Source organism: Pithys albifrons, chromosome 6, assembly GCF_047495875.1.
Source record: "Pithys albifrons albifrons isolate INPA30051 chromosome 6, PitAlb_v1, whole genome shotgun sequence".
NCBI classification, from domain to species: Eukaryota; Metazoa; Chordata; class Aves; order Passeriformes; family Thamnophilidae; genus Pithys; species Pithys albifrons.
In genome coordinates this window covers 21,715,434-21,742,252 of record NC_092463.1, presented here as the reverse complement: position 1 = coordinate 21,742,252, position 26,819 = coordinate 21,715,434, and the positions used below count along the sequence as shown (strand labels likewise).

The 26,819-nt window shown below is 38.4% G+C and overlaps 1 protein-coding gene across 3 annotated transcripts in view; it reads left to right on the top strand.

Annotated features, from left to right (window-relative positions):
- NRXN3 (neurexin 3) overlaps nt 1-26,819 on the top strand; it is a 1,004,771-nt gene that overhangs the window by 943,096 nt on the left and 34,856 nt on the right. For all 3 annotated transcript variants that reach the window (XM_071557744.1, XM_071557743.1, XM_071557741.1), the window contains one exon: nt 22,947-23,022. In XM_071557744.1, the coding sequence (XP_071413845.1) occupies nt 22,947-23,022 (76 nt within the window). The remainder of the gene's footprint in view (nt 1-22,946; nt 23,023-26,819) is intronic.

Sequence of the window (26,819 nt, the reverse complement as noted above, 5' to 3'; positions counted from 1 at the left end):
TGGCATTTTGCCCACTCTTACCAAAGACTGCCTTGAAGTATGTTTCAACATTTTCAGCCTCATGTAAGCACTATGGAGAAAGTGTCTTTCATCTATAATGGTGCACACCTTATGCTTTCTATTCTGCAAAAGCAGAGTGAAGTAATAAGAGGATCATTAAGTTTGAAAAATATCTCTTATATCATTGAGTCCAACCATTAGCTCAGCACCACCATGTTCACATGTGGCAGTTGGAGGCATACACGCAAATTATTTGATAAGATTCTATATAATGTTGGCCAAGTTAATTTGTATCACATACACTGATTCCAGGGTTTTGGAGGGGTGATGGTGATAAGTGCATTCCTATGTGTGGGCTTTGATTTTTAGGGATTTTCACTTGTGGTTTCAGTGCTCCAAAAATCCCAATGTCTCATTATATCAGTTTAACGGGAGAAGTTTAGAGAATGTGAAATTACATCAGTCTATATTCTGCTGTTGGTTTATCCTATAGTATATTCATTTTTATTTGCCTTTTATTATGGGGGATAATATAGAAAAAGTATCAGTCTGTAGTCAAATTTTCATAGTTTAATCTTTTTGTATTGGTAAAGTATGCAACTTTCTAGGTTGACCCACCTCCCCTCATCATACAGTGTGAACTCCTTTCCCTCCAGCCCAGATTAACTTGGTAATTGACTGTGGGAGAGGATACATTTGTGCTCACTTTGGAGAACTAACCCAGCTGCAATAATGCTGCAAAAAAATTTATATGTAATGTGGTATAATGAAGATGCCAAGTGTTGATGGGCCTGGTCTGGTGATGCAGAACTCATTTTAACCTCTTCCCAGCAATAAGCTGTCAGCAGTGCCCATTCACCTCATTATAGGAACTCCAGATTGCAGCATAAGGTGTCATACCCTGTGTGAGGAGCTCATGATTTTTCAGTTCTTCCTCTTCTCGAATTCCTAAAAACATTCCTCTTACAGGAAAAGAAAAAAAAAAAAGACCTGTCTTTCCTTGCTCATTCTTTCCCTTTCCTCTCTTTTCTTTTTATTGTCATTTTATTCTAATTTTTCTAATCCCCTTTCCTTGTTAGGCAAAAAGGGGGGAAAAATCTGCTGAGAAATGTATTTTCCCTTTAGGGTGATGCAGACTTCAAAAGAAAAATCAGTCATTTCAAGAGAGAAAAAAGTTTAATCATCAAGAGCAATAATTACTTTCTAAATATTAGCATGGCAGATAAGGACAGCAGAATTGAAATGGAAAGTGGGGCTTTCTCACTTATTCATTATATTTGATTTGTAAGATTGGAATTTCTAAGGATTTACTCTGTATTGCATCTCTGTAATGTAGTTATTATAACTGATAGCATATCGAGACAGTTATCAGTTCCAGTTTTTGTGTTTCTTCTGAGATAAAAAATGGCAATTTGAAAAGTAACTGCCTTTTTTCCTCAGCTTGATCTCTTTACTTCCTTCTGTGCTCAGATGAGGCACACAATTCTGTTTCCAGCCATTTATAAATACTTTGCTTCTGCTTTGGATTCATTCAAGAGTATATGGGGTTGATCCTTAAACCTCATTGCATTTAAGCCACTAGAAATCCCTTCCTTAAGAACTGGTTTCAGGTTTTTTGGCAGTCTCTGAATAGCAACTGAGTTTAAACTGGTAGCAAACCTGGTTTTCTGTCTGACAGAACATAATTGGCTGCATTCCTCTACTTGTGGAAGTAAAGAACTCGTGAAACTCTTCACACAAACATACCACCATTTTACCACAGCAGGATTGTTCTTCAAAGTATTTTATTAAATAAAAGAAAAAAATAATTCCGAGTTTGCGCAGTGCTGTTTCAAAGCATAGCTGCTTGTGTTCCAGAATGACTGGAAGGACTTGGCACAGGTACAGAGAAGGTTTTGAGGGACAAAGTTGTGAATGGGGAGTCAGTCTTAGGAGAAGGGATTTGTTACAATTTAGCTGCTTTATCTTACGTACTGAAGGAATAAAGCTCTCTGAAACTGTATCATGTTTACTAAGAGAAGTCTGAAAAAATATTTATTTAAACAAAAGGGTTTCATGGTCCAAAATGGCTGCAACCCAACTATGAATAAGCTACAGCTAGAAGTTAGAAGAGAGTTCCTATCCAAAATGGGTGTCATCTGGATGAAGAGGTATAGAAGAATGAATTTATTCATGGCTTTAGATGGTGTAGCACCAAAGTAGCTGAGTACTGGCTCCTGCACCTTTAGAGGTTCCTTCTTGGTTTAGTGTGCTTTGTGTGGCTGATGAGTCTGCACCTACTGCCATTTTAGTGCTGTACTAATGACAGTATCATAGGGATACAAGAGTACTGCTGTCTCACAGCTCTGATGAGCTGCAGTGTGATCAGTTGTCAGCCCTTAGGTGGCACAGCAGAGCAAGAAGCTTTTGCAAGTTGATGCAGAGCTTCCCATGGCAGTCAATAGCAGGCAGCTCATTGATAAAAATGCAAGATAAGACCTTTTGATCATCTGGCTAATCACATCATATGAGGTCAAATTACCATACTGATTAGGTAGAGTCAACCATTACACTTAAAGTGAAATTTCTCTTTCTCAACCAGTGAAGTAATCAGCTGTAAGGAAGAAAGGAGACTTTTCCTAAATGCAACACTCTAGAAATCCTATAGACTGAATGCTGGTTGGGTTGAAGAGATAGGTATTCCAATTTTTACTAAATAAGGAAGTACTTTATATTCATGTTTCAATGAGTTTATAGCTCAGCTTCTGAAGGCTCAAAAGAGCAGAAGAAAAATCCTGAGCTCTTCAAAGATCTCCCTCGAGGCAAAACTCTGACTAGTGACATTGGCTGTTACAGAAATGCCCTTACAATTATTACCTAGATTTGCTAGTACAGCTGGATATCTTTTTCAGAGGTATTTGAAGGCAAAACTTTGGAGAAAAATTTTGGAGCAGTTGGGAGTTCAACTGGTCTTTGTATCTCCTTTGCTTCTGGGGTAGGTGAGAGAGGAAGGTGCTTGAAGTTTTATTTTTTGGAAAGTAAGTATGATGTTAGAGGCAGAGTTCAAACAGGGAATTTAGGGCTTAGCTAGTCACATTATTTTAGGAAAAATTATTTCAATCATTAGGCAAAGATTAGAATTGTGCTTTAAGTTAAAAAAAATCACTTAAAATGTATGTAAGTGCAAAAGCCCCTAAAAAAGAGAAAACAATTAGATATCTTGATAGCTCTAGTTATGTGAGAGGTAAACTCCTTAGCCTGGTTCTTTGCCTCTCAGTTGCAGAGTTTGTGATTTAAAATAGAGAGTGAAAAGTGATAGGCAAGGTTCTGGGCACAAAATGGCCTATTAAATTATTACTACTCATATTCAGAAATGAGACACAAAAGGTAATAGAAAATTAAGCACTTTATTGATATGGGTCAGGTTTCAGCATATGCTATTGATTCATCAGTTTAATCTGATAACCTTATTCCTTAAAGGAATCACAACAATGAATAGCTTCTGGGATTCCTCCTCATATTTGGGAGCCTTGTACTCCCTTCAGCCTGATGAGGTTCACTGAAGGTCAGAAACGGATGAAGGGGAAAACAGTGGATTTGAGCCTTAAGGCATTTTTGTTCCACCGAACCTTTGTACAGCCAGCAAATCCCCAACACTGCATGTTGTGCAGATGCAAGAGAAAAACTCATGTGACCATCTCTCTACACCTAGACTACGGCTCTGAATATCCAGGGGGATAACACTACCCCACTCCATAGGTAGTGTATAATTTCTTGTGTTTTCCTATGTGGAATCCAGCTGTGCAAACTTCGGTTTGAATTAGACGAGTATAAAATACTGTACGGTCCTTAAGGGTATACAAGTATACTCACAAACAGAAAAAAAAAGAAGTTGCTCTCTCTGCAGGGTAAAAGAGTAAAACAGGCATTATTTTGTACTCAGTCTACCAGTGACATTTTAATTTATGAGCTAAGAATGCAATGATTGCTGTTTGCAAAATTGATTTGGTGTTCATCTGATTCAACCTATGTCAAGAGTCTGAAAGTAATTATGATAGTGGAGCTGATAGGCAGGCAATTACATTTTTGTTCTCTTTTCTCTCTTTTTTTTCCCCTGAAGTAGTTCTTGTCAGAAGGCCCAGCAAGCATAAGTATAATCATTAGTCTATTTTGTAGATTATTAAAGTATAATCTCAGTTAGTTTTACATAGGCACTAACTACATTCCTAAGCAAAGTCTTTGTTAGCCTCTTTGGAAATCTCCTGGGCTAACCAGATTAAGAAATCCATGTTTAGCTAAACAGTCTTGTTCTGCCCATACTTGGTTCATCTTGGATATAAGTGGTATTTTCTAATGCTGTCTTCCTGCCAGCACTGACATTACCCTCTGCTCATATCGCTGCTCTCTTTTCTGTCATGCAAAGGGGTGAGAGGCTCTCTCACCACAACAGGTTGTATTCAGGGCACTGCTCTGGGACGGAGATGCTGTAGATTCTTGTTCCTATGCTCCTGATGCAGTGAGAAATTTCTCTGCTTTTAGCTATTCAGAACCATGAATGTCAAGCCTGAATACTTTTCTGGGGACCACACTCTCCAAGATGTCCAGTGGGTGCTTTGCAGTCATGCACACACTGAATGGTGTGTCTGAAATTTAGATGCAAATAAAAATATTATTATCCAAAAACTGATACTTTGATATGATTCTGTTTATGAGATTGTTTTTAAAAAGGTATTTTGGGGGTCTTCCAGCATAGAACAAAAGCTAATCCTTCAGCATCACAATTTATCGTAAAACTAAGCTGTTATTTCTCTGTCTGCCATAGTAAATATGTTGCTTCTTTGCCTAAACAGAAGTATTTGGAACAAGATCTCTTTTATCCTGTTTGTACTGTAATATCTAATAACAGATTTCTGATCTGATTAGAGGCTCTGGGTAATATCATTATTGTTAAAATTCAGGTAATAGCTGTTGTATCTTCACATATAAGCTTTATGTTCTGTGATAATGTGCAATTTAAAGAAATCTTTCTCCTATGTTTGAGTCACAATCGGTATCTTTGTTGGTATTGAAGAGCCACTGAAAAGAAGAAAAGGTAGCAGAAAAAACAGGAGTAATGTTGAAAGGAGGAGACCAAATTTCATGAGTTTCAGTAGTACTACAAGGGAGGGAGAGGCACACCAGAAACAGGAAGGATTTGACAGCTTTGGGCAGAAGTGGGAGATGGAGACAAAGTCTTCATTTGGCACTTTTTCTTTAGATTCTCTCTAGAAAACAAATCATAGCACAGGGAGAGAGGTAAGTGAAGTCTGTGAAAGGTATTTGTCTCTCTTCCAAACTTGTCAATGATCCATTTATTTCATTCATTCACTCCTGGTGTATTCTCCTCTCTTTTGCTGAAGTGGATGAGAAATTATATTTGCTTTAAATCAATGGCAAGGCATGTAATTGTATAGTGGCTTTGTTTCCATGTATGTCCTTTACATTCACATGCTATACAGGATTTAAAGAAACTCTGACTGTAGAACATTATAGGTTATATGCTTTCAGATCAATGATTTCTCTTCCTTCTGCAAAGATTTGCCTACTGGTGTTCAGTTAGGCAATTCGTGGTTGACCTGGCAAGAGTCAATAGTTTCTCTCCCAGGTTTCTGAAGACTGCATTTCACATAAAAACAGATTCTGTGGTTGCTTGGTGCTGTAGTTTTTGTATTTATTTTTGTGTGTTCTCTTTGGCTTCACTAACTTTAAACCAGAGCAGTTTCCTTAAAACTATTTTGTCACTGATCCTCAGTGGACAGTAGAGTCCACTCCAGAATGAAATGTCATGCTCACCCAAAATGATACAAATGGTTTGAAGAGAAAAGGTTATTGTGGGCAAAATATGCCATAGTTTTTCAATTTTTGACTGTCTGTCAGACTACAAAGTATAGCTGTGGTTTTCTTTAAAGTTCAGGTCTACTCTTCTAATTTGATTCATGCAGCATTTTGACATTATATTTAAGCCTGATTCACTTTACAACATGCACAATGTAAAAACCATTTACCATCAAAAAGGTATGAGGAAACAAGTTTGATCTGATTCTACAGTGTGTCCTCACTTCTGGAATGTACGAGTGTACATTCCACATTTCTATTTAGAATACTGAGTCCTCTCTCTGTTACCTTATGTGCATCAGTAGGATTGCTCCAGTACATTTTGCATGATTACACATTACAAGGCAGTGCTTCTGTCTCCTGACACTGTGAACCTGACAGGCATCCTTTGGGCTTACTCAGGTGCTTTCTGCAATGGCAGAGAGGTGTCTTGTTGGACTTAGAATGACTGAGAAATCCAGCATCCTTTCAAAAGCACTACTGCTTCTTTGTAGATCCCACTCCATATACAATTCAATAGATGGCATCCTGAAGTATCTCAGGAATCAATAAATTCCTTCTGTTATAGGGCCTTTAATTCAAAAATGTCAGAAACTGAGGCCGTAACACTAAAAATACATTATTGGGCACTGATTTATGTGTGTGCTTAACCACACTGAACATTGAAAATTTGTTTCTATGCTGACAAATGGCCAGATCTGGCTACTTGTGAACATGTATTTACATTCAAGAAGGCAAACAAAAGATTTAGAAATTGTTAGAGGGGGAAAAAAAAGCCAAACTGAAAATATCAGTTCTCAAAACTGATATATGGCAAATAAAAAAGCTGAAAGATATGCAATGGTTTCCACTTGGGGAGAGGTTAAATAGGCTGGCATTCTTCAGGGTGAAAAACTGGTAACCAAATGGTGATAAGAGAAGTCTCTAAAATCAAAATGGTTCTGAGAAATTGTGACTAGGCAATGACTGCTCACTGTTTCTCATGAAACAGAGATCGAGGAGTGAAATAAGTTAAGAGCAGGATGAGATCAAACAGGAGGAAATACTTTCACACAAAATGGGGAGCTCACTGCCATATGATATTGTAGAAGAAAAATACAGATTTTAAAAGCTAATATGTCAGTATGTGGTAGAAAAGCCCATTAAGAACTACAAAATACAAAATCTATGCAACATAAAGATGTAGGTATAACCACTTCCTAACTCATGCTTGCCATTCCAATTAGCATATGTGACAGAAAAGTACTTCTGTGTGTTTCTCTTGTGTTTATCCTTTTTCTGTCAACAAACATAAGTAACTATCTAATGCCAGAGGTAGGAATCAAGGCTTCAGTGGAGTTTCAGCTAGCATGACTAAACTTAGGCTCTGTTTTCCCATGCTCTAACTGCACAGTCATTATAAGTATATATTTGCATTTGAAGCACTTGTATATGTGACTTTGTATGGACAGATACTAAACATTCCTTTAGGCATTTTTAAGAGTCTAAAAAAAAAAGCAGAAGGAAATATGAGAAATATCATCAGATAAATTAAGAGGGAGGCAGTGAACCTCCCACTCTTTCTGAAATGAAACAGTGTTCTGCAGCTCTTTCAATGTGTTGCAAAGCAAAGAAAATTACCAAAGGGAAGGAATAAATTCATTTAAAAAAAAAAAAGCTATAGACTTAAACATACGCAGTTCAAACTGGTTTCAGGCAAAGGGGAAGGCTGCCAGCTAAAAAGCAATTTATGTAATATGTTGGCAAAGAGGTGGGAAGCCAGTGAATAGAACTTAATGAGTTGACAGCTGTTGAGAGCTCCATGGTGTCGGATTGTAGCATTCGTTTCGATCAATTGCACATTCTGAGTAAGTGGGAGACTTAGGTAAAAGGAATATCCTGGGACCAGCCAGGTAATTTGTTCCACTACCTATGAGCTGCTGAGATTCTAAAGCGCCTGGTAGAGAGGTTGCAGAGCTTTACTCTGCACCTGTTGGAAAAGCTGTGCTTTGTCTGCAAGCAAAGTTTGTGTTTTAATGGGATGAGTACTCATGGTCCACCATGCCTTTGGTGATGAACAGTGTCAAGCTCTGCTGCCATTTACTTCTGTAGATGTGCATTACAGGTTTTTTCCACTGATTATGAGAATTTGCAGGAAATTCCTTTCCTTCTTATACAGGAGTCTGTTTGTAGGACTGTGCAGTCATTTTCAATGCTGTATTTCATTTCAGAAGCATTAAAGAGAGCAGAATGTTTCTTAGGTCCCTCCTATCTCAGCCCTGCATAAGTTTATTGCAGTCCATATGGGAGTTCCATTTTGAAAGTGTGGGTCTTTCTGCTGATGTCTCGGGTTTTTTTTGATTTTTGATTTTTATTTTTTATAGATTTTAGAAATAATTGTAATGAAACGTAGATTTTAGTGTGCTAGTATTCCCAGTAGCCTAAGTTCAATGTTTATGCATATTAGCCCCTATCTCATATCAATCCCTAAAAATTCCTTTAGCTATTTAGTCTTGTTTTCAAGGCATAAGACTGAATAATATCTTAAAGCCTGCACTACGAGACATAAACATGGGCACACTGACCTTGAAGCTCAGAACACTGGAAAGCCTCCAAAGTTCCCTGCATGCTGCAAGGAAGATGATGAAGAGGGGGTCCCAAAACAACCTCAGACTCAATTCCTGACAGGGTGTGTTGGGGGCAGGATGGGGCTGGACTGAAGAGATTAGTGAAAAGAGGACTGGATAGACAATATTATAAAAACCATGAAACCAGTGTCGGGACATAGATAGAGGTGCATCATCATGTATTCCTGTAGGCCCTAGGCCTGGACATTAAAGGAACCTTTTTACCTTATCCTACACTAAGTTGACCGGAGTTCTGTTTTCTGCGGTCTCTCAAGGCATCACTGCTCACAAATATAAAGGACTGGATACAATAATGGTAGACTGCCCAGGGAAGTGGTTGAGCCACCATCCCTGCAGGTATTTAAAAGATGTGTAGATGTGGCACTTAAGGACATGGTTTAGTGCTGGACTTGGCAGTATTAGGTTAATGGTTGGACCCAATGATCTTAAAGTTCTTTCCCAACATAAATGATCTTATGATTCTTTATTTTTTCTTCTGATGCTTTGCATAGCACTCTTTTCTGAGTATTCTCACAGTAGCTTATAAATATTTGCTTCCAAGAGATATATGTGCATCTTCACTATCTTAAAAATTAAGCCTTGATGTGCTTACAGATTTACTGCCCTGCCAAGGGTCATTGCAAATCAGTGGCAGTGGCACTCTGCCTCTCAGTCCTGGCATTCAGTTCTCTGGTGTAATTCCACACTTGTGTAATATGGATGATCAAACTAGGTGAAAATAATGGACCTTCTGACCTTGAGATTTCTGAATCGAAATCTCACTGACCATAGTCTTTTACTTGCAAAGTTTTATGCCTGCTAAAGAATGTGGAGAAAATTACAGGATTCTTTAAAAACTCTTTTGCCATGTGAAGCATTTGGGGTAATACAGTGGTATACTGTTGAGTTCTGACAATGTCACTGCAGTGTCCCAGAGTGCAAAAATGCATATGGTTTGATTTTATATGCTGTTGCCAGTCAAAATCCTGATATGGATATAACTATGCCAACTGTTGTCAGCTTATCTTGCAACACTCAGAGATGGTGTAACTCTGCTGGCAAAAACCCTTCTTGAGTCAGTACTGCTAGACCTAAAAGAAGCAGATCTGCCAACTTGGATATGCCCTTATGTCTGTCATGCCAGTAATCCCCTAGTGTAAGTAGGGCCCAAGTCTGAAAATTAAGTGGTAAAACTGCAGAGGGCATCGCCTTTTAGTGTCAGTGGCTACTATGATTTGTTCCTGGATACTACAAGTGAAGCTACAAATGATACCATTGAGAAAGGAATTTTAAGGGAAAGTGAACTTCTTTCCTTCCAAGAGAGACTAGAACCATGCCATCATCCCAAAGCTGTTGCTATACCTGCTATAGCACGGGAACATCAAATTTTGTCTCAGAACAAACATTCTCATTCTTTAGGCTTTAGTAATTCTTGTGAAAAGGCTGAAACTGATGTAGCAAGAAACCTAAGCATACACTTTTATCTTTCAGTCAAGGACTGAAGTACTTTAGATATGGGGACAAATACTTCTTGCTACATTTTAGCTCTGGCCTGGTCAAGCTGTCCTGTTCTATGCGTTGCTAAGACTAAGGTTGAATACTCTGTGGGCTAAAACTTGGCTCTCCGTACTCTAGAAGGCCTAGGGATTTCTGTGTATTACTGAAGGCTTTAATGGGCATTGCATGAAATCAGGCAGAGTTTCTTTTGTGATTTCCAATGTTGTCAACAGTATGATTAACATGTGTGACAAAAGTAGTTTCTCAGAGTGCTACTTTTGACTAGTAAGTGTCTCACTCAAATTCTTCATGCAGAAGTTTCTTCATTTCACAGTGGGCATGAATTTCATTCTGTCTTACAATCCTTACAAGAAGTCATTGTTGTCAAAAATGTTACACCACAACAAAGGTGAGTTTAGAAGCAAGTTTACTAACAGTGAAATAGGTATTCTTATTGATTTAGAACGTCATGTCTTCTCTCCTTCTGATGTTCCTTTGGATACTTGTTTCCTAGTATCTCCAAGCTTTCACCAAGGGAATTAGAAGGATACAAGGAAGAGCCTTGTAGTGCTTGATGCCTTGATAGAATTGCAAAGAAAGAGAGATCCTCTTCACTGGGTGTGGAGTGGGATTGTTGTTTTCCCTTTAAACAGGTAGAAGCATAGATGATGTCAGCTTGTTCTTGGTGTTTAAAGCTGCCTGAATTCCTTTGTCTAGCTCTCGTTTGGTAAGTGCATTCCAGCTGAGCATCTATTGGGCCATTAAAGCTAACTTTATTCCTTTTTTTCCATTTTACACAAACACAAAAGATTGATTTGCCTTTACTACATTTAATCAAACTCACTAGAAAACTAAATAAATAAGGAAGGAAAATGGCCTTCTTATCCTTCACAGAGAGCAAATGTTCTGATTAGGCAGGGGCTGCTGAGAAACCCAGCAGGGATAAGTGTTCACCAGGTTTGTTGTTCATGGGAGTCTGCCTACCCAGTGGCAACATTTTCTTGCACGACAACCGTTTGCAGCTTAGACCACTTCATGTGGAATTTTAGTGAGGTTCAGTTCAAATTTAATGTGCAGGAGGCATTTGTCTTGTTCCACAGTTCATGAGGTTGACGTTTACCTGGTTTCATCAGTACTTGATGGAACTAATGTGTTTTTAAGCTGGTGGGTGTATGTTTGATGGGAATAGATATCTTTCCTTGTTTAAGCTATGATTAGACAAACTTCTGTCTCTAACTTTCCTAAATTTCCCCCCATGATTCCTGGTAGTGGTAAGACTGATTTCATTTACCTATTTAATCTTTTATTACATGTTTTTTGCTAATATGTAGTGTGAAATCAGTTCCCTATGTCTCCAGTAAAGTTGTTAGTCTAGTCATATTTCAAAAGGAAAAAATTTGTTAATGATAGAAAAGCATGATTTTTAAGCATCAGATATTTGGCAGTTGTATTGCTGGATGGAATCATGTTTAGAACTGTTTAACTTAATTTTTATTACATTTTACTATGATAATGTTGATATGTCAGTATTTCAGTATGTCAATGGTAATATATAACTTGTTGTGTATACAGATGTTTCTGTACTAGCTGCTGACAATCTTTTATATCATATATTAAAAGAGGAAGGATGAACTTGTGGCTAAGACTGTCACTGTTCCTGGGAAATCTGAGTTCTACCACAGGCACCTTTGTGACCTTCTTTGTTTTTATGAACTTCTTTATTTTTTATAAATTAAAACTATTTATGGCCTTTTTTTGGCAGGTATGTTGTATATATGCTTACATGCAGGTGTTTAGTGGCTATTTTCCTCTGTCAAATGCTCTGCTCTGTAATTTTATTCACAGATCTTTTCTAGGTGCTGATATGTACTTAGTGTACCAGGGTTTATCGTGCATTTTTTTATTCTACATTATGTTTATTCTGCATTTAAATGTGTGGGTACTGCCTTTCCCTTGTGAGCTAATGTGTGAATCCTGTGAGTAACAGTATTTAAATGCTATTTTCTAAGTGTGGGTTAATGTTTGGAGAGAAAGGGGAATATTTGTCTGGCAAGAAGAGTCTAGTGCATTAATGTGAATATTCAAAGGTAGTTGTTTATCTTGTTGCACTCAGAGGTACTTACAATAATTGCAGAAGTTGTTTTAAGGCACATTTATTCAGAATGATTACGTTTATTGTTACTTTATGAATAACATATTCTGTCACATTACATTTTAAGTGCCACAGTTTGGACTCTAGATCAGGGTATATTCTTTAGAATTTTACAGTTGTGTATGCCAACTGTTTGTGGTTGATATGATAATGAGGAGTAAAAATTAAGAGAGAAACACTCCTCAATTTAAAAGAACTTATGGGAGATTACCATGCAGCCCCTAGGGTTGGCTTGCCTGTCACTTCTCACGTGGTGCAGAGAGGGATGCTGTGGGCTGGCGTGGTGCTCCTGTGCAGCCAGGGTACAGTGACTGCCCCTCCACCATCGCTTGCTAACCTTTTGTAGATCAACTGCAACCTATTAGGCTGCACTTCCATCAGTGTTTAATATGTGAATGTGCTCAGGTTTTCTCCAGGGAACAATGTCTGCTGGGAAAAGCTCTCCCATATCTTAAATTTTGTGTTAAGCCTCATTTGTAAGAGATTATGAGATCTCGGCAGTAGGTACTACCGCAATAAGAATACTACTTTAATAGAAACAGGACTTGTATGGTTTTATTAATTATCACATAGATAGAAATGCCAGTTAAATTGCATATGTGACTGCCTCTTTGTTACATAGTTACTGTACTTTACAGATTTGTTTCTTTTGAATCATGTGTTAGGGGGGAGTACAACACGGTGTGCAGATTTTGAGGTTTAAGAGATTGTCATTAAAGCTACTGTGCTGTGCTTAGTTATTTATTTCTTGCTCAGAGTGATCCAATCAATAACAGAACAAAATCAAACACAACTCCCTCCCCTCCGAGGAGAAAAGACAAGCTAAATAAAGATGTCCAGAAGAAAATGCCAGCAAACGACGTATTGATTTCCAGCAAAGGAGCAAAGTGTAAATGAAATATATTCTTCTGACACAGTTATTAAGTGCCAGCCAGCACGCAAAGAAAAACCCATTTACTCTTACTAGAGGCTGAGTCTTCAAAGGGCAGCTGATTCATCTCAGATCACTTGAGTTCCTAACTTTCTTAAACATAGGCTTCCCTTTACTAAATGTAAAGGACTTTTCCCTATTTAGGCTTTGCTTTGAGAATGCAAAATACTTACTAAAATTCTAGCTGTATGCCAAGCAAGCAGAGAAGTTGTTTTCTCCGCTTTTTATGGCAGTATAAAAAGAAGCATGAGTAAAGGAGGTAATTTTGCTGATGTCGGATAGTGAATTTATAACAATATCAGGAGTATAAACTCAAGTAACGTGAGGGCTCTGATTCAATGGCCTTGGCAATTTAGACTGGGGCAGTTTAAGTTACTGCTTTCAAGTGATCTGCTCTTCCCTTCTACTGGTGAAGTAGATAACATTTTGTTTTTCAGCAACTGTAGTTTATAGCCCAGCATATTAATAAAATTATTTCTGTGACAGTTTAAGTTAATACATCAGAATGAGTGCATAAGGGGCTAGAACCCACACCAGCAGCTGGTTTTTTCCTACATACCTCTGAGAATCTGTATTCAGCTTTTGCTTCTTGTCTCCTGCTTTAAGCAGATGCTAAGAGGAGCAAGTTTAAGCTTATGCTGCCCTGTGTGTTTGGCTGGTTGTTGTTTTTTTCTGAGGGAGTAACAGCACAGGGAATACCACTTTGAAACTATTTTCAGACCATTTCTGAAAAGAAATGTCTTCCATTTGAAGACTCTTGGGCAAGCATTGTGAAACACTGTGTAGATTGATGTGATATTCAGAAAGTCAGACTCCCAAGCAGTGCTTGAATTTCAGCATTTTGTCCTTCCAGCAGCTCTCACTGGTTTCAGAGTGGGAGTTGTTGTTGGTTCAGCTGTAATGCTTGATTTTTAGCATTAAGATATTTAGTTATTTTAGTTCATGATGTGCACACCTAGTGTACCTTTTCTTAGTTTTCATCTGCATCACCACCATCTACATAACAGGCATTATACTTACAACAGATGGTTGACAGTTTTTGTTTCAAGTAACGGGTTTCTTTCAATAAGAAATAAAATTATAATTGTATGGATGTATGGCTGGGCTTCAGGAACGAAGATTTGGGAAAGGCTCTACCCACATGGGTGTGTCCTTTGAGCCTGCATAGTGGATTTTTTAGGTGAGGCTCAGCGTGCACAGAACTGGCCCCACCCTTTAACTCCTGAGGTTCATCTGCCACGGCCAAGTGAGCTTGGATAGTGACAATGAAGTTCTCAGGACTAGAAACTACAGCCAAGGAGGTCTCCCATCCAAGTACTAACCCAGGCTGACCCTGCTGAGCTTCTGAGATCTGATGGGATCGGATGTCAGGGAGGGATTTAATGCCCTAAAATTATAATAGGGAAGAGGAAAAAGCTGTATCAAGTGATGAAAAGGGCACTGAGTGTGAAAATTCTTCCTGTGTTATTATTCTGAGAGGCATCATGCTCAGATAATGACCTCAGTGTATTAACACACAACTTTCATCTTCAAGGTACTTTTTCAGAAAAAGGAAGGAGAATATGGTTGATAAAGCTGCATCTTTTCTGTTAAAATCAAAGAATGGTATTTTACAATCCAGTTCAAAGCTCTTGCAAATCTTGATGGTTACACCAAATAATCTGGAAAACACTTGCCAGTTGATCCTTTCCTAATTCAAGATGAAAAGACCACTGTTCTCTTAGACAAGAAAAGAAACAGCAGAGCAGGTGACTCTGTGGGTATATGTAATCAATAAATAACCAATCTAGATTCATGGAAGTGAAATTTTATTTACTTATTTATTTAAGCCCTAACTAGTATGTAATTTCTTCAGGCCAAGAAATAAATTGAAAGGATTTAGAAGGATTTGCTTATCAGCAGAACACCATGAAGAATTACATTCCTTATGCTTTTGGGAAGGTACATTGAAGTTGGGTTAAGCTGCTGTGGTTCAATACTTCTTTTTCCCCTGTCAGGGTCTCTTGAACACCAGATGAATTAATTCTTCCCACTTCCCTTTCTCCCCTCTTTGCCCTCCCTTTACTTTTTCTCTCTTTGCCTTCTCTTCTCTTTCTCTCTCTGCTCACGCTCTCTCACAACATCATCACCCTTCCCACTGCCAGCAGACAGAGACAAAAGGCAGAAACATGTTTTTTCCCTGTTGTCTTCGCACAGCTCTGGCATAAACAAAGTCCCTGAAATTTGTCATCAAACCTGGTCAAGAAGACTTTGACTTTACAGTCTTAATGAACTATTGATTTTATTGGGACAGGCTTTTGGTTTTCAGAGGACTAATTCAAGTTTTCAAGCCTGTTTTTAAACGTGACTGGATTGACATACAATTGGGAGGATTATTTTTTGCTTTCTCTTTCTTAACTGGTTAGTTCCTTTATCTCTTGTCTGCCATAATAATGGACAAATGGCTGATTTTGCTAAGGGGTAGCTCTCTCATGACCCCTACTTAATAGTATGTATGGGCAGACTTTGCGAACAAAGATTTGGGCAGGGCTCTTCCCCCGTGGGTGTGCCCTTCCAGCCTGTGCAGTGGATTTTTTAGGTGAGGCACAGCATGCGCAGAACTGGCCCCGCCATTTAAGTCCTAAGGTCCATCTGCCACGGCTGAGCGAGCTTGGACAGTGCCAGTGAAGTCCTTGGGACTGTCACAGCACCCGGTACTGACCCTGCTCAGCATTCGAGATCTGACGGGATGGGATGGCAGGGAGGCATTGAACTGCCAGGGGACAGTACCTACTGAGACTTGAATTCAGATCCTTGGGATTCATAGTCCAGAGTGCTCTCCTTTACACCATGGGACCGCCCCACTTAATAGTGTAATTTGACAGAAAATCAGCTTTTATGTCCAGCTGGGAACATACAGCCAGGAGATGCACTTTCGCTGGGCTACTATTGAAAGGTATATGCCTGCTGGTTTCCTATCAGCCTCTTCGTAGGTAAGCTACCAGTCTCACTGCCAGGACTTGAAGGAAGGGTGTGAAGCTGTGTCGGGGGAGGTTTAGGTTAGATATTAGAAAAAGGTTTTCCACCCAAAGGCTGATTGGGCTCTGGAACAGGCTACCCAGGGAAGTGGTAACAGCACCAAGCCTGATGGAGTTCAAGAAGCATTTGACCAATGCTCTCAGGTACTTGGTGTGATTCTCAGGTCTGTCCTGTGCAGAGCCAGGAGTTGGGCCTTCATGATCCTAGTGGTTCCCTTCCAACTCTGCATATTCTGTGATTCTTGCTCTGAGCACAACCAGCTGAAACGTTGTGCTCGATCCCTTTACTGGCTGCTTTGCAATGACAGAGAGAAATGTCCAATGTATTTATGTTACATAGAGATGAAGAGTATGCAAATACTGACTTGATTTAGAGTGAATTAGATTCGACTGAAGATAGATACCCACTAGGGCGTGTGCACTAATGGTGTTCTTACCTACATGGCTTAGGCAACTACTTGATCTCAATGTTGGTGGTTTCTGTATTTCCTTGAGGACGTTTCTCCATAGTTGATAAAGATCACTATTGAGATTTTTCTTGGTGAAAATAAATTTTTTTTTTGGGGGGGGGAGGGGCGGGGAAGGAGGGGATGGGGGATAATTTTATCCACTCTTTTTTTAAGCACCCTAAATAGGTCATCTTTTTTCCTGATGTCACTTTTGACACTTGTACATATTTAACATACCTTAGTCCTTGTTATGTCAAGTTCTGGTATTTTACATACATCTCTCAAGTTCTTTTCTCTCTTCAGTGCCTCTTTTCTGAATTGACTCCAGTTAGTCTTTTGGCATTGAATTGCCCAAAACTAAATGTAATGAGCTATTCTCTCTTCCTGAAAGTTGTTGTAGTCTGGTTAAAATCAATGCCAATTTAAAGCAACAGAGGATTTGGCCCTCTTGGTTTTGCATGTATCTCAAATGAGCTATATGAAGCAATAGTTTAATGTTCTTTGATGCATTGCCTCTTCAGAGGAAGACACAACCTCATGATCAGTGTGTGGGGATGTAAAGGGCTTGCACATATTTCTGGCTATGTCTGTCCCATGATAAGAAAATATTTGTTGTTCTATCCAGTGCTAATGAGATGGAGAGGTTTAATACTCTTTAGCAACAGTCAGTGGATCCAGGACTTCTCCTTAAAAGTTTATACAGTCCCAAATTGCAACTTCTTTTGTAATACCTCATTATGATTTTTACAATGTTTGTAATATTTTCCCATTGGTATGCAGATTATTTGTATCTGTATGTAGTAGTTTGGATTTGTCCAGACTGAGTGTCTGAGATCTGCTACACCATAATGAACTTCAGGGTATTTTGCAAATAAAGATTAAATAAAAAGTGAGGAACAAATGTAACTCATAGAAAGGACAGATGAAGGCTTCTAATTTAATTGAATACTGTGAATAGAACATGAAAAGTGTTTTAAGAAGCTCAGTTACCAAAGTATGAAAGGTTGAGGTATTCAAGCTAGAAATGGCACCTAATGAGACACACACTTCAACTGTTACCTTCTTTTGTCAAGACAGCAAATGCCTTAAACCTATTATTTTCCAAGAAACATCTTGGTTTCTAAAAGACAGAACAGCATCACTACTTTTTGCCATTCTGAGGGAGCATTCATACTGCATGCTGTTAGACAAAGACAATACATAGTCCATATTCAATACTAAGTTTGAGATATTTAAAAAATATAGCAGAATGGAAGCAATGGAGAGAGTCAAGTGGTTGTACTTATGAAAAGTTTGTTGACTTTCAGCTCTCTATATTTTAGGTGTGAAAGGCAAATGCAGTGCCCAGGTTAATATAAACTGTATTTCTCCACTCTTAGAGAGATATTTGTGCCTGGCATTTTGTGATGGTCATATTTCAGGAAGTACTGTAAATTGTGGTTCCTTGGTGGCAAACAGATTTACAGTTCTCTCACAACAAAACATTAAGTGTTGCTTTTCAGATAATGGTGTTGAATTGGAAGTAATATGTATAGTGTGCAGAAGAGTTTCAAGAAAAAGGCAAGTAGAAAAATGGAATCTGACTTTACCAAGTGAAACAACTGCCAAGTATATAATTCTGCAGGAATTTGTCTGGAGTTTGAATTTATGGGTCCTTGTCTTTTCTCTCCCAGTAGAAGGGAAAACTCCATCATTCTTGGGTGTGTTGTTTATAATTTCATAAAGCTGTTCTGTGACAGGACTTATTTTACCCAGCATGCTTAATCTTTCTCAAATAGCAGTGCACCCAAAGAGCAAGGTGTCAAAAAAAGTTTGCAGTTGGGAAAAGGAAGATTCAGCACCTGCCATTTCGTGCAGAACAAAGGAGCAAAGGTTATGGATCCGATACATAAACTAGGGCTTTGGGCAATTGAAAGATTGGACAGAAGTGGAGTCGTCTTGAGCAGGTCTTGCCCAACCATCCCAATTTTTTTTGCACTATACGTCCCACACCAGTACATACAGTGTAATGAACAAAGATGTAGAACCATCACTGTGGCAAGATTGAAGAGGCACTTAGAGTGAATAATTAGGAGGAGGTGATTACACAACTAATAATTCATGGCAAGGAATGGGAAGCCAATTCAGTGAAATTGAAAGAATTTGAAGGTAAATATGCCCATAAATCCTCTGGGGTGAACTCAGAGTTTAGCACTTTCTCCTACCCTGGTTTTATTCGAAGGCAATTTCATTAAATGCTAGAGAGAGGGAGAGAAAAAATAATAATATAAATGCCATAAAAAAATCTTTCAGAGGAAGGAATAAAAAGGGTTCCTGCCAGAGAGATTTTATTGAAAGTTATTATAATACCTATCTTTAGTTTTATGTCCTTTAATACAGGCCAAGCAATTTCAAAGCTGGGATTCTTTAAAAATGAAATACATATTTTAAAATAGTGTAGTGTGACTTATTATTTTTAATATAGAATTTAGCTAATATGGGGAAGAGAAAAATATTTTCTCTCTCATGTTCTTTCCAATGAAAGCACAAACACTGTTTTCATCATAGCATATGGGGAAGTTTCATTACTATCCTGTTGCCTGTACATAAGAATGTTTAGCATTTACTATCCCTAGATCACTGGGAAGACACTAAAGAATTAATCTGTTTACAGCCCCTGGGGCCAATGGGTGAGTATAATCAGAACCATTTCAAAAATGGGGAAAGGAACCAAAAACGGGATAGTGGTTTTGCTTACTACTTCACAGTGAGCTGCTTCTGATGGGAAGAAATTAAGTTAGAGGACAGATTTCTAGGGTCTTTTCTCACTTGCCTCTCCTGTCTTGTGAAAACAGCAAATACAATAATCCTCCAGTGAAAATTCTCAGCTCCAGGAGTGTTTTGAAAGGTACGGATTCCTGTTACAAGAAGTAATGGTCTTCTGGATGTTTCCTTGACTCTGTTTCTGTGGTCAGGAATTTGCTGCTCTTCCTCACTGAAATAGCCTTATTCCTTTGGGATGATGCAGATGTTGGTATTTCAGCGGAAGGTGCATGGAAAACCAATATGTGGTGGGACTAGAAAATCAGTTAGTGATGAATTGTGATGGAAAGTATTGAGATTAAAAATACAAGATAGGAAATGGCAACACAGATTAGTATACTTATCTTTTCTGTGGTTTCTAGTGAACTCATTAATGACCTTGACTTAAGTCTAACACCACTTCTGGAGGCATTTTTCTTTTTCTAACACTCATTTTGTACATACAAAATCAGCAGCAATCACAGAGCAAGAAAAGCTGGACTATCAAGTGAAATAGCATGCAGTGGAGATGGGGAGAAAGAATGGAGATTATTTGATAAAATAAATGTGGAACCAGTTATGAAAAAGTGCAGTTAGAGGGTGGAGTTGGCAGGGTTGGTGAGTATTCCACATCACACATTTGCATTTTGTCTGAGTCTGTCTGACTGTGCCTTTCTCTGATCAGAACCAACACAAGCTGCATGAGAGTTTTATAGCAGGAAATCTGGTATATGTATCTAAGAATGCAGCATAAATATGTTGTGTGCTCTACCTTAGGCTGCTTATTAGATAGGAAATTGACTGAGAAACAGGGGCCAGGCTTCATGACTTTTCAGGTCCTGCTACAAGGACCTCCCAAACCGGGTATAGTGTACTTAATAGGCCTGGAAGGATATTTTACCTTTAGTTTGGCTGATCACTTCTAAAATGCATCTAAACTTTTATTACCTACCAATATCCTGTTGCAAGGAGTTGCCCAGTGTAAAAAAAAAAAAAAAAACCAAACAAAAAAAGACCTCACCCCAAACCCAAACAACATTGTGTAAAGAAATATGGCCTGTTTTTTTCTGGACATGCTACCTTTATGGTTTCATATGATGGTGCTTAATAAGCAAGAGGGGTGAAAAGGAGTTATAAAGGAACTCCTTATTCTTTACAAATACTGAATGACATTGTCAATTCAATTGGATTTGATTTCAAGTTAATGTTGCATGAAGACCTTACATCCAAGCAAATGGGTAATCGAATAGGTATAGCTGCTCCTAAGTGACAACACCACATTGTTATAATTTTTATTTATGTCCTACTGGAGCAAATCATCACAATTCTTCTATGAGAAGTGTGAATTGTCAGATTTTCAACTAAGAGCAAAATCCACACACTCTAAATCCAACCTGAAAACCAAGACCAATTGCCAGGGCTTTAGCACTGAACAAGGTCTTCTAGTAGTGATGGGTATTTTATTTTTTGTTCACAGTGCTATCCTTAACTTTGGACAACTACAGTATAAATCTCCAGTTTCACTAACTACATTTCACCTACTTAAAAATTTCATATAGTGTAGTTTTGTTTGTGCTAAATTACTTTGTATTGGTGCAATTAAAAACTAATATCTTTCTACCCAGGGATAGCTGCATTCCAGTATTGGAAGATGTGATCACTTTATAAGTTATAAAGTTTAACAGGATAAATAATATTTTCTACAATATATGACAGAAGCAGAAGAATTGAAAAAAGTAAATTTCTATTTTGTGCATTTCTCCTTTCTTTTCCCCTCACTGAGCAGACAGAATTTTAAAGCCAGCTTGTCTTAAGAGAGAAGTCAGTAGGATTTCCACAGAATTCTTCCACTTCCTATGACTGAAAGATGTTAAAAAATTACCTCGACATATAAGGCAGGAAATTTCTTTGAACATATTGCTTTCAGTTAATTTTAACCTTGACTCCCCATTGAGACAATATTATAGAAGTATTTAATGAAAGTATTTAAGCATGAAACAACTACAAGATTGCATCCTACAAAACACTGCCAAATGGCAATGCTGGATATGACTAACGCATAGAACAGGTATGCCCTTGCTTCATGGCTGTTCTTTTACAAGTACTCTCTTTTCATCATTTTTATTTACAGCTCACCAATCCTGTTTTTCTTTCTTTGTTCTATCTAAGCCTTAGAAATCAAGACTGAGGAAATCTTACGTTCAGTTTGTTCTTTCTAACTGACTTCTTGGTTCTGTTTTTTTCCCCCCTTAGCTCAAAAAGAAAGAGAGAGGGGGAGAACAAGGAACTTCTGGCAGGGGTCAGAGGTACCTCATAGCTTCAGGGCACAGAAGGCTAAAGGAAAGGCTGAGACCTCAGAACACTTATTTAAAGAAAAGAGGGAACATGTTGGAGACAGCCATAGCAGGCATAGGAAGGTTAAAGAAGACCTTACTTAAAGCTGGTGAATCTTTCTCAGGAATAAGTATTTGAAAGTCTTGCCATGATATGAGATTCCCAGGAATATTCACTGAGAGCACTGAAGTACAACTGCCTTGCTCCTGAGTTTAGCAATGCTCCCTGCCTGATGAGGAACATTTCAGTTGTTTTGTTTCAGGAGTTATCCTGCTGATCCTACTGCTCAGCAGAATAGGCAACTCTCTTCCAGGAAAAATTGTTAAGGGAGACAGTTTCAGCAGAAGTCAGAGTTTGAGCCAATGCTGCTGAGCTGGGGTAATTTTGTATTGTGTGCAGGAACATTACAACCTGTATCCAGAGGCTGCCACAGACTCTCCCTAATGGTCTGCATTACTAATTCAACTAATTGCAGCAATTACAGGCAGGAGATGCTGCTGGGAAGAGACACCAGTACACTTTTCCCTAACATGCTGCAGTACATGCTGCTCATTAATTAGATGAGCACACACACACACACACCCCCCAAAAAAAATTCAGCAAAGAAATGTGCTGAAGCCTCTAAGGGTTGTGAACAGTCACTGTTGGGCATAAACATGCTGGGCATATCTGACACGTGCAGCAGCTCTTCAACATGAAACAAATGGTTTGCACAGATTTTTACTATCTACCAGATTCCCAGCCCAAGAGGTGAGAGCAGCAATTACCTCTGCCTCAGAGTCATGCATCAGTTGCAGCAAAGAGTACTGCTAGGTGCCTGAGTGATGCATATCATCGGGTCTATCTTGTAAATTTTTCTCTGCAGAAAGCATGTGAAGTCTGAACATGCCTCGTATGATAAATCTCTCAGTAAGTGCCTTCTGCTTGACCCTACCTGATACTGGTATTTATTGAGAAGCCTAGCATCTTCCAACCAGGCACATCTGCTGTGGCTGTTGGAGGATGGTTTGCCAGCCAAACAAGCATCATAGCCCACTGTAGTTTGTTCAGCAGTATCACTGTGGTGCACCTAGCAGGTGCACAGCACCTGCGCACATCTGAAATATTCAACAGCACAAGATAAGCACTGTACCTTCCACAGGAGACTCCACCTCAATGGAGGTGCATTTACCCAGGCTTACCTGGGGTGCCTGATACAACTTAAATATTTTAAAAGTTACAAATCTGAAGCTCTTTTTATTCTTGGATACTTATCTGCCTCTGTAACAGCCTCTTGACTTGCGAATAACTCTTTTTTTTCCTTTTTTCCTTTGCTTCATATGCCAGACAACAGATGACATTGTTTCATCAGCTGAGTGTTCCAGTGACGATGAAGATTTCATTGACTGTGAGCCCAGTACAGGTAAGTCAGGTCAGTTTTGTTTTGCTAGCTTTCTGATTTCATTTGCAAAAAACAATGCATACATATATTTATATGTGTGTGAATGTGTACATATATAATTATATATGTGTATATATGTGTGGATATATATATATATATACATACATTTATGTATATATACACTGTATATAAGAAAAATATACAGCCAAGCATCAGATCCCATGGACCTGACAGAAGCAAAACACAGATATGGCATCGCTATTTGCTTTATATAAAGTTGTTTACAGAAGTAGAAGTTACTTTACTGACACAGTGGTAAAACAAAAATATCAATGGAGAGTGTAACAAATAAGGAAGATTTATGGAGCAGGGAGGGTGAGCATTTGGAAAACAGAAGAGAAACAAAAGTGAAACAAAACTCGGTTATTAGCAATGTTTAATCTTTCCTAATTGCTCTGAAGATGAATGTTAAAGGATATGTTTGTCCATGGGATTTTGAATACAGTTAACATGGTAATGTATTTATACTAATTTTGTTTCCTTGAGCCCAAAGAAATTGGGGAGCACCAAAACATAGTTCTAACATAACAAAATTAGTAGTAACTCTTGCCTTGTTATCTGCAGTGATGCTTCAAAATGTATCCATTAAAGAGTCAGAAGGACTGGCCACGTGAAACTGACTCAACTTCTCCCTTTCAGATACATTTTGATATATTGATGGCTTTTCTTTCTGGTGAGATATATGATGTGATATCCAGCAGGCAACTGCAGTCTATTTTATTTCTTACAGGCTTTTTCAAGTCTTCTTTTTTGAGGCTTGCCATGAGTTAAGCATTTCTATAATAGAGAACAGACATCATCGAATTTCTGTGTACATTTAAAAGAAAAAGAGGGAATTTGGTTAGAATTTTTATCCTTAAAAGTGAAACATATAAATAGTTTAGGGGGATTCTTTTGTTTGGCTTTGTTTTGTTTGGTTTTTCTTTGTTTTGTTTGGGATGATTTTTTTTTCCTTAAAAAAAATCCCAAGAAAGTATTATAAATGTTCTGTTTCTAATGTCCTGAAGCCATTTGAGTAACAAAATAATAACATTAAAATTCACCCAAGGCTAGTGCTGTCACATTTCTTTTCAATTCATCATGCTGTACCAACATTTTTGGTAGAACTTGGTCCTGCAGTAACCTGAGATTGGCATTGCCTTGTAGCTGGGAACTTCCACCTGTACCCTTGACTTCCCTGTGATGTCAGGGAAGGCAGTGACACAGTGACTGATACTAAGAGGTAGTTTAGCCTAATTCCCGTTTCTTTTTTTCATGGATTTCTGGGGGGTTTTCAACTCCCCATCGGGAAGAAAAGCAGTCAAAATAATACTAGATTGTGAAGTACATACAGTGTTTCAGTAAAGGTAGTAATGAAATGCCAGCACAGTGATTATAATGGAAGTGAGGCATGAGAGTAATAGGACCATGCTAAAAGGACTAATGTACCACATCTGAGATGCCACTGAATGGATAGAAGTCATTTCATTGAAGCTTCACTAATGTGTCAAGATTTTTTGTTTTATTCATATTTTGATTACCAAGTATTTCAATTAAAGGACATAATGAGGTCTTTTTGAGACTCCATCTTTTGTACATTTTTATTTCAGAAGTCACAATTACTTCCATGACCAGTAGTTGTAATAGTAACGTTTCCAGCTTGTGCAGCCAGTGGAAAAATGAAAGTTTGAGGACAAATATGGTAAAACAGGATGTTTAGCATGAAATTTCAGATTGTTGTAGAGCAACATTTCCAGACCAAAAATATCTCCTTCCTGACACAATTAGAAATCTAATGCTATGAACAGGTACAAACTGGATTTGTAAAAATGACATGCCTATGAAAATCCTGCTAAACATTACAGTTGGCAGCTGTAAGTCCCTATAGACATTTGAATATCTTCTGCGTAAAATAATATGATTCATTGGAAAACTGCAGAAGGTTCTCTCCTAAACTATTAGATATTCTTGCAAATTTTACCCAGTATATGTTACTGCACCCTACTCCTCTTGCAGAGGAAGGTGGAGTGCATGAGCCACTGAAATCTGAATATTTTCTTGGGAATTACTATGGCATTGAAAATAAAAGTTATCTTGATTAGATGTAAAAATCAGTTGCATCACAGATGGTCCTTGCTGATGAAATCTGCACTTCCAGATTTTGAGTCTTTCCAATCTCAGAAGTGCTGGTGTACAGATTTGCCAGACGGTGGAGGAATATGCAGATCCTTTTTGCATAAGCTTAACTAATTCCATCATAATAGGAAGGAAAAGTAACAGTTTTATGGACCTTCTAATTTTCTTTGTCTATCTTATTGTCTGCATTCCCAGTGCTTCCAGTGTCTGCAATACAGCCAGTATCAAAGCACTCACACAGCCCGTTCTGCTCTGGATCACTAAAGCAATCTGAGCCAGCTTATCAAAATCCAGTGGTGCTGGCTTGGCTGAGCAGATATGTTTGCCTTTACATTTCACCAGCCAAGTCAGGATTCTGGTCACATGCCAAGATCTGGCATTTAAATATATACATCATGGAAAGAAAAGATCCAGATTATCCTGCTTGTATTTTCTAGTTTGTGGGTTTGGATTTTTTTAAACTTAATGCTGGGTTGTTGTTTTTTTAATTGGGCTCATTTGAAATTTCCTCATCCTGTTCTGTTGACAGGTTGCTGCCTTTTGGCTTGCCTGATCCCTTTTAGAGCAAACAGAAAATTAAATGACCTAACCCCAGCACAGTCTCCTTTTTGTTGCTCTGATAATGTGTAGCTTTTAAAGCTCTTGAGTTCCTGCCAAACACCAGGACTTGGCTTTCTATCACCCTCAGTGCTATAGTCCAGTAATGCAAAGGTTACTGAACTCACTACTGCAGCTGTGATATATGGTACACATCACTATGAACCTGCTGTGCAATAGCCAAGACAAAAGCAGCAGAGAATGTGGCCCTGCAAAAGAGAAATTTTCAGATTTCATATTGTCAGAATCAAATCCCAGTGTCTAAACATATTTCTTTGGTCCTGGTCCTGAATCTGAGGCAGTACTCCAGAGAGTCTTTTTGAAGCCTTTGTTTCTGGTGTACTCAAAGGCTGAAAATCATGTTCTCTTTGAGGCTAAATATCATATGAAGGCCATTTGGCAAAGTTATATTGCCACTTAGTTATTACTACTGATTCACTGTTGAATCCAAGACCTGAATATTGTAAGCATACGATCTGCATCTGAACACTTGCATCTCTTTCAAAGAAGCTGGTGTGAAGGCAATTTCTTCACTGCTCCCTTCAGGATTTTTCAGGCTGGCTTGAGACACTGTAGAAGGCCTGCTACCACTTTGTGCCCCTCTTCCAAAAAGTGATTTGTTTTGGGATTTCTGTAGATCCACTTGTTTAAGAAACAGGAGCTGTCACAGGACCTTTCCTGACTGAAGTAGGCAACAGACATCACCTGTAGACATGTATGTATATATAAAGGATTATTTTAAGTGACGGCAATGACAGCTGCCATCCAAAACCCATTTGTATTTTACATAATGCAAAAGAAACCATTGCATGTTCAGGGATAAAAAATATTCAATATTCATCTTATTGCAGACAAGTCTAGATACCCTTCTATCTCTAGATGTCCCAGAATGACTTAATGTAAATGATACAGGGGATATGACTGTTCATCTGCCCTGAAGAAGCATTAACTTAACAGTCAAGAGCCGTTCGTGCGCTCTGGCACCAGGCAGGCTGGATGCTGGTGGCCAGGCAGCTGATTGGGATCATAGCCCAAGCTGCTCATTG